The sequence below is a fragment of the Fragaria vesca genome, linkage group LG1 (assembly GCF_000184155.1).
Source record: "Fragaria vesca subsp. vesca linkage group LG1, FraVesHawaii_1.0, whole genome shotgun sequence".
NCBI classification, from domain to species: Eukaryota; Viridiplantae; Streptophyta; class Magnoliopsida; order Rosales; family Rosaceae; genus Fragaria; species Fragaria vesca.
The window spans coordinates 3,410,936-3,419,583 of record NC_020491.1 but is presented as its reverse complement, the minus strand read 5'-3'; the positions used below and the strand labels follow the sequence as shown (position 1 = coordinate 3,419,583).

The 8,648-nt window shown below is 39.0% G+C and overlaps 2 protein-coding genes across 3 annotated transcripts; one reads left to right on the top strand and one right to left on the bottom strand.

Annotated features, from left to right (window-relative positions):
* Positions 1-771: 771 nt before the first annotated feature.
* Positions 772-2,626, bottom strand: LOC101311024. 2 transcript variants are annotated; one of them, XM_004287322.1, is made up of 4 exons: positions 2,465-2,626; positions 2,288-2,373; positions 2,104-2,194; positions 772-1,066 (listed from the first exon to the last, which is right to left on the bottom strand). In XM_004287322.1, the coding sequence occupies exons 1-4, from the start codon at positions 2,500-2,502 to the stop codon at positions 1,048-1,050; spliced, it is 234 nt and encodes a 77-aa protein (XP_004287370.1). In that variant the 5' UTR covers positions 2,503-2,626; the 3' UTR covers positions 772-1,047. The 2 variants fall into 2 exon arrangements, with proteins under 2 accessions (XP_004287370.1, XP_004287369.1); XM_004287321.1 differs by having other exon boundaries at positions 883-2,194; positions 2,465-2,504.
* Positions 2,627-3,728: 1,102 nt separating this feature from the next.
* Positions 3,729-5,941, top strand: LOC101310732 (GTP-binding nuclear protein Ran-3-like). Its single transcript, XM_004287320.1, has 8 exons — positions 3,729-3,864; positions 3,995-4,064; positions 4,287-4,343; positions 4,450-4,567; positions 4,900-4,989; positions 5,090-5,269; positions 5,353-5,430; positions 5,609-5,941. The coding sequence occupies exons 1-8, from the start codon at positions 3,862-3,864 to the stop codon at positions 5,679-5,681; spliced, it is 669 nt and encodes a 222-aa protein (XP_004287368.1). The 5' UTR covers positions 3,729-3,861; the 3' UTR covers positions 5,682-5,941.
* Positions 5,942-8,648: the final 2,707 nt, after the last annotated feature.

The window sequence follows — 8,648 nt, the reverse complement described above, 5'->3', positions numbered from 1 at the left end:
TTATGTTATGCTTTCATTTTCCCTTTGTTTATTGAGTTAATTGCGTGATTAAGCTGATTAAGTATGTAATTATTGATTTGTATACACTATATATCTCTATGCTTTGCATCAATATTGGATCTGACGATGAATGATGTGACCTAATTAGTTATATTAATCTCTAATCCAGTGAGCGACCTATGCAAGCTTTAGGAGTTTGGGGTTTTAGTCGAATTTCCAGAGCTAGGGTTTATCAGAGGTTAGGATTTGATGTGGGGATCGATGGAAGGACAAGTGGCAAGTGGGATACAGAATATTTGGATCTTGGTTGAGATACTGAATCGTAGAAAGAATCCGATATCGGAATATGCCTACGTGATTCACAACTATTTTGTGGAATGCATATAGCTCATGAAATGTCCATGACTCGAATCGTAGAAAGAATCCGATATCGGAATATGCCTATGTGCATCACAACTATTTTGTGGAATGCATGTAGCTCATGAAATGTCCATGACTTGATGATGGCGACATCTTGTGACAACCAACCCTAGCCAGATATTTGGCATTGGAAGGACTTAGAATCAGAGGCAAAATCTCACTTGAAGCAAGAGTGTTCCAACAGATTTTCGGTAGAACAAACTCTTGCTAGACATCCGCATCAATTAGACTGCTATCAGTTATAAAAGGGGTTAACTGTCCAAATAGTAATAGTATGCTAAGGTTTGGCAAGGCAGACTGCAAGTCCTCTACAGTATATCAACATACATAACTAAGATCACCAAAGAGATTAACAAAACAATTTCGATCGTGTTCTTATTGTAATCAGTAAAACAGTGTTGAAAACTTGTTGAGAGCTAGTGAAAAGGAAAAGAAATGGACTAGTAAATACTTAATAATAACTGGATATAATCTAGGAATCATCCAGAGACAATATCAAAATTGTATTAGTATACTCTGGGAGCCATTGAAGCATTGAGCTGCAAAGAATCCGCAAAACAATTCAAAGTTGTTGAAGAGATGTACGCTACCTCATATCTCAACTATGTGTGCAAATTTTACTTGCTCTCAATTAAAAAGATCCGTCCTGCAAAAAGTCTGTTAAGGATCAACAACAGAATACAAAGAAAAAAAAAGACGAGACATAGAGTTGCAAAAAGTTAATAACAGTGGAAGATTCTTGAGAAGAAATTTACATGAACATAACTCTGATACCGTATTACTTTGAATGAAAACTTTTGCTTAAACATGGTTAAATCAAAGGATTAATTCAGAATAACTACTGAATGCTAATTCTCCCTAGGAACCACAAGAGGATGCAGTGAAGAACTCTAACTTGCAAGCAGAAAAGAAAAAATGAGGTACTCTACTATCTATGAAATCTCATATCCAGTACCATATTACCAATATAAATTTGAGCTTGTGATTCAAACAAATTATCTAAAACAAATTCCCCTAAGTCCTAACATCTTATTCCTCCAATGAAACATCAACAGACGAAACCCGATAAATAATGAACAACTGAGACAAAATAAAGAAAGCGGATGAAAACATCACCCAACTATACAAAGAGTTGTATTTATCTTCCCTGTCTGCTCTCAGCCACCATAAACTGCCTGTGCATGTCTACATACACTCTTAAAGATCAATCCTCCCTTTCCCTATGAAGTATGAACTACTACCGGAACTTCCAACGCTCATTAGTAAGACAGAAACCAGATGAGCACATATACACAACGAGCGTCAACTACAGAAAGAAACATGCTTTATCACGCTCTTTTCCACTCAGACATCGTCAACTCTCTGTGCTAACATTTACGCACACTCTTAAACATCTGAAACAAAGCAGTTGTACCTCTCCCTGAGTTCAGTTACACTTCTTATTCTACAGCCTCTCATTGCAAATGCATCCCCTAACAATCCAAATTCGCTAAGTCAAAATACTAAAATAAATAAACATTTAGTATGTACTAATCATTTCCAACTTCTAACATCCTCAACCATTCAAATGCAAAGATCAATACTTGGCGCATTCTTAATCAAGCATAGCAATTTCTTAGCAGAATGTCACCAAGTATAACATTATAACAATCACAATAATTCGATATCTCAACAAAAGGATACACCAAATAAGTGCCATGAGCAAATGCCCCAGCCAACACAGCAATAAACAGACGGTCCCTTAGAACCGGTTGTTTCCGCAGCGTGATCCGAACTGACCAAGAAAACACAAAAACCAAGATGTCAAACACGAACAACATCACAGACTGAACCACAAAAAAAGCCGAGCAGAATTGGCGAAACTTACTGAGGGGAAGCACGGGGGCGTAGATGAGAGGAATCAGGAACTTAATTTGATCGGACTTATTTCTCTTCCTTATTGCCTCAGGCTGCCTTCCAAATACATTCATGCATGCAACAAATCGATTATTGAGATGAAAACAGAACATAGAGATAATTTATGGGTGGGTTTTGAAGGGCTTACTGATTAGAAGGGTCGGAAGAGGAGGGCCAGGTGGCCATGACTTGAGATCTGTGGCAATTGGTTCAGGTTCTTCGCCTTAAAAACCAGAATCGGGTCGTCTGTGGTCTCTCTATTTCCGGGTTTATGCGCCCATTGTTTTTCTCTTCTCTCATAATCAAGTGTAGATACGCCTCTGGGATACGTCCGGATACGTGGTACGATTTTGTAATATACCCGGATACGCGGGGACAAAGAGGACTTTTGACTTTAAGAAACTCCTAAATATATATTTAAAAAAAAAAAAAATAATGGGATTGAACCCAAAGTATTTTTGACACGATTGATTGTTGAATTCCAGAGTTTTATTGATGAGTTTACGCTTGTAAACTCTTCATCGTTTCTAGGGTTTAACGCTTGATAACCTCCTGTATTTTTTGATGCGTTAGTTCTTTCTGTAGCAAGTCTTCGGAATCACCAAAACAAATTCATTCTGATGGTTTCATCTTATTATGTAATCACGATTTTGAGAGGGTTTTGAAATACCGTGTATCAGACTATCATAGCAATCTGAACTGGCTATAGCAAGAGAAAAAATTTATAAATTTATATTAATATTGTTAAGGAGTAATCGAAACTCCTTAACATAAACATTATTATATTTATACATATTAGTTAAAAACAATTTACACTTGCTAGATACATGTGTGTGTGGAATGAGTTAATCTATAAAAGAGACAATCTCAACAACATACAAAAAAGAAACAATAACTTTCATGTATTTGCCAGTAACTTGGTAGCTTCGTGAAGTGCTTGAAAACCTGAAGAGGTATGGACACCACAGACCCAAACGTGGTTCTGCCATTGGCCATAATCGAGTATCAAGTGTCAAGAGGGCAGCGCATCAGCTACAATCGAAAATCAAGAGTAGCTACAGTACTCTCATTTTCTATCAGTTTTTCAAAACTCGAAATCTAAATCTTCACTATACACGCATTGATAGTAAAAATCCAAAACATAATACCTCTTATCCGGTTTGATTCATCAAATCTAATCGACATAGAATTTATACTCAATCTTTTTCCTATTTTCTCAAATTTAGAAAAATATCTTTGCACTTATAGAACACAAATAAATCAAAACCGTAAACAAAAGCTTTGTTATTAGAGATCCAAACTTTCAAAATTCAAAAAGGGGAGAAAATATCTCTCTACACCCCCTTTTACACTCACCCCACACCTCAACGGTGGTTTCTAGAACCCAGCGTTAAAACTACGCAAATCATATGGGCGAGATAGTCGCGTCGATTTAAAGCCACGCGCTCCCAGCCTTATATAAGTAGTCCCCTCCGCCTCCCTCTACCTACCTCTAAACCCCAAATCGCCGTCTCTATTTCTCACTTCGCCGCCGCTTCACCGATCATGGTACCTCTCTCTCACTCTCTCTCTCTCTCTTCTCGATCATGCCTTAGGGTTTTAGCTCTGGATCGTCTTTGTTTGTGCTTTTGTTTTTGGGAATTAGGGTTTAGTGTTGATTTCGATTTTGATGTTGTAGGCTTTGCCAAACCAACAGACTGTGGATTATCCGAGCTTCAAGCTCGTCATCGTCGGCGACGGAGGCACCGGTAAATTTTTGATCTTCTAATTTTGTTACCGCTCTCGTTTTTCTGTAAATTTTAGATCTTTTGGAGTTTCGTTCCGATAGGATTGAAGTAGGTTTGATCGATTTGATCTAATTTGTTACTGCTCACGTTTTTCTGTAAATTTTGGCTTGATTTTATCAGTGTTTATTTTTACTGTAAGCGGATGAGTTTTGGATTAGGCTGATTGGTGTGAGCATTGCGCAGGAAAAACTACTTTCGTGAAGAGGCATCTTACCGGAGAGTTTGAGAAGAAATATGAACGTAAGAGTCGCGTTCTGAATTTTGAAATTGGTCAATTTGTCAATTTGTCTCCGTTGCTTGGATTTTGGGTTTTATGTTGATGGTTTTTTGTTTATTTTGGAAACAGCAACTATTGGTGTGGAGGTTCATCCTCTAGACTTCTTCACAAACTGTGGGAAGATCCGGTTTTACTGCTGGGATACTGCTGGGCAAGAGAAATTCGGTGGCCTTCGAGATGGTTACTAGTAAGTGGTCTCTACCAATATGTTGATTGTTGATATCTGATTTAGAAGCATGCAATTGACTTTGAGTATGGTTGTTGTCTAGAATCTTTTTATGATTTGGGTGGGAGAATGTAATGTATTCATATGAAAACAAGAAAGTAAATCATTAGGGAAGATGTGTTCACGTTGCTTTCTCATCTTCTTTGAACAGAACATAGGTTCATTACCAGTGCTTGTCTCTGTGGTATCTGGCTATGCGTCTTTAGTTGTCATGATTTGGTTTTATCGATTGTTTGTAATAACTAATAAGGGTTGTCTTTCTAAATTTTTTTATTTATTTTTTTATTTTGCAGCATCCATGGGCAATGTGCAATCATTATGTTCGACGTCACTGCAAGGTTGACATACAAGAATGTTCCTACATGGCATCGTGATCTTTGCCGGTGAGTTGAATGAATCTAGAGATTGAAATCTGTTCTTGTTTTTGTTGTCTTGTTTACCCACCTGCTGACAAATTGTTACATTTGTCTCTTAAAATATCAGGGTTTGTGAGAACATTCCCATTGTCCTCTGCGGGAACAAGGTTGATGTGAAGAACAGGCAGGTTAAAGCTAAGCAGGTGACCTTCCATAGGAAGAAGAACTTGCAGTACTATGAGATATCTGCAAAGAGCAACTACAATTTCGAGAAACCTTTCCTCTACCTGGCCAGGAAGCTTGCAGGGTAATTAACTATAGACTCATTTTGTTTTAATGATGTACAAGCTTGGACACTCATAATTAATATTATTATTGCCTTCATTTCAGTGATGCCAATCTTCATTTCGTCGAGTCTCCAGCTCTTGCTCCCCCAGAAGTCCAGATTGACATGGCTACTCAACTACAGTAAGGCCCTATTCATTCATGAACTTGCTATGTGATTTTCTCCTACGTTTAGATGTTTTGAGGCTAAGTTAGTTATATGATCATTACCAAAAAAAGTTAAGTTATATATGGACAGTAGAATGAAAATTTGGCATAGAAGTAAATCATCTCACTTTGGTGTTTGTTGATATTATTTCAGGCATGAGGCTGAGCTTAATGCAGCAGCTGCCCAACCTCTTCCCGATGATGATGATGATGCATTTGACAACTAGAGTCCTTGTTAGGAAGTCTTTGCTTCATTCAATCTCCATTGTTTCTTTTCGCGATCCTTTTGGAAATTTCTGCCATATAAGCAGGATTTGGATTTACTTCTCTTATGTATTGAATACAGTGCATCGTTTTAGTTAAGATGTTACTTCGGCTAATGTTATTTATCGTTTGTGAAATTTTGTTACTGGTTTTATCTTTTGAGTGCTCTCTATGTCCTGTTCAAATTTGCTGCATCCCAAATGAGCAGTTCTAAGATTGCTTGGTTGCACAGCTTCAATCTCTTTGCCTCATTTGCTGTCTGGGTTTGCGCTTGGCTTTCTTCAATTTAGTTGTCGGCGTGAATCCGTCATAGATAAGAGGCTTTTATGAGCAATACGCACTGGGCCTTTAATGGATTTTGAATATTGCAGTAGTTGCGCTGTGCTAATGGGCTTGTGGGATTGGGGTCTTCCCGAGCAAGGAATAACCAACTTAGATATAGAAGTATAGAACAGTGTTGCTGGAGGTGAGCTGAACCCCAGTGCAACATCATAACTGGTTACAATGTCGACGGTGACTATGGTAATCCGAAGATTGTTCTGCTCCATTGTAGAAATAGAACAGTGTTTCTAGAGGTGAGGGTTAACCCGCTGCGACGTCACAGCAATTTCGATATTGACCATGATGAATGAAGATTGCATCTGCTCCATTGTGGAAATAAAACAGTATTGGCGGAGGTGAGCCTTAACTCGCGGCAATATGGCAGATGATTAGTGTCGGTGCGGAGTATGATAAGACGGAGACTGTGTCTGCGAAGGTTGATTGCTTAATGACCCGACTGAGATGAGGAACATGATTGTCTGAGCTTAGTTGATGATTGATGTTGATTTTCCTAGTACACTGTTTTGAACTTTTGATGTCGCAATAACAAGTGCATTTGCTATGGTGGTAGTAGTACTTTCAGGTCTGTCCTCATGTCACAAGTTAGTTAGGACTTAGGACTCGAAAGAGGTTTTGTGTTTTGGTTTGTTTGTGTAGCAGTGCTGCAGTGATGTGTTTTTGTGTTTGTGCTATTTGTAAACCAGGAACAAGAAAACATCAGTTAACTGTCTCAGACAGTACATAATCATGAGAACCATAACATGTGAAGTCCACATGGCCAAACGCCAAAGAGATACATACATGTTCTCTGGTTTTCTTGAGAAATTCTTCTGGTAAAGGGTAGAAATATCAATGTAAAATTTAAACTCTTCACATTGCATTAAACATTGTACTTACGGTGTCACAATAATTTACTGAAGACTCACTTCATTTTCACCTTTTTAGTTGAAATTGAGACTTCTATCAATACTTTGTTAGTGAACTGCCTTGTCACCAAACCTAATGATCCGATCCTCTTGGTTTTGGGGAGCACCGAGCACAAAGGCACAAAAGGCACAGAGGCAAGGACCCAAAGAAAAAGCCACTTGGCGCAAGCAAGCATAGTGAATAGTACGCGTGCTTGTGCTTCATTGAAACGACAATAGTGGCTTCCCGGTCTCACCCTAGTGTGTTTTCCCAATTGCAGGAGGACTAGTCCTTTTCCATGTCTCTTCCAAGCAACTACTCGAAACAGAACTGACCCTCTTATATGGGGATTCCACTGGGTAATACTGGGACATCTACATCATTCCAACCGGGACTCGCTATAGAACAGTGGAAGGGGGGCATGCATGTGAATTGTGAAAGCTGTTAGTCTTAGCCTAACTTTGCCACCATGTCTCTCTTGTCCATCATGACCTCGACACTGTCCAAAACTTCAGGGGGGCTCTATATCCCTATCTATTATCAAGTTCCACAAGGTCCTCAAAGATATTGAAGCTCAGTAGATAACACATATATTCCTAAACGACTAAGTAAAGAAGCGGGGGTGGCCCTTTGGAGTTGGTAAATCGTCGATTTTGAAATGAAGGTGGCTTTCGTTGTCGGTAGGTGGTCGGATTGTTTGGCTTCATAAGATATGTGATATCAATGTGTCTGGCTTTAGGCAATGTGGGCTATCAGAAGCAGCACTAGTAGCACAAGCAGGTCCACAAGGAATGTGATATCGGTTCCAAAGCTAAGTAGAAGCTGCCGCTGCTGCAAACTGCATAAAGCCCTCTTCCTCTCATGAGTCATATCTTTTCGAAAAGTCTGTTTCCATTGCTATTATCCATGAATGGGCTCTCCTAGCAATCACTTCTCTGTCTTGCTTTCTCTTGGTGAAATGGCTCCATCCGGACTTTCTTTTTCTGTTTTATATATTGCTTGCTATATTGTATATAATCTATCATTGCCCTCTTCAATTTTTATTTATGTCTAGTACCCCGCAAAAAAAAAACTCACCCCATTTGTACATTTTTTTGACAGAGTTGATAAACTTTAGTAATCGGCATTGGAAAAGTGAAATACTGTGTACGTATATGCATTTACCTACCTGTCTATGTTAGTCCTGGCTAGGTGATATGTTTGAGTGCAATAGTGAATGAGGATTGCGACTCATCGTCACTTGGCCCATCATATGAGTAGATATGAAATTCAAATAGATGAAGGGAGGGAGGGAGCATAAGTATTTAACTGCCAAAGCTAGCTAGGCCTCATCTGCTTCAATACTCATGTATATATGCTTCCATGGTAGGGCAAGGAGGGGCATGAATGATGATGATCACAGATCACACTTGGAGGGAGAGGAAGGAATTCATATCATTCATTTGTAGCATTAGTCAGGCTAAGGCCAAGGGTGGCCTGCACTCGAAGTAACCACACAGTATATAACAGTACTTCATTTTCATGTAAACTTGGATCAGAGCAGGACATGTTCTGCAATGCCAGCTTGTGCTTACGCGTAACGGGACTGGCATGAATAGGAGAGGGTACCAAGCAACTGTCACTGTCTATATGTATATGCATATATATAATTCTAGCTCCTCCTTCCTCGTCTTCATCTTCGTCTTCGTCTTCATCTTCATCCT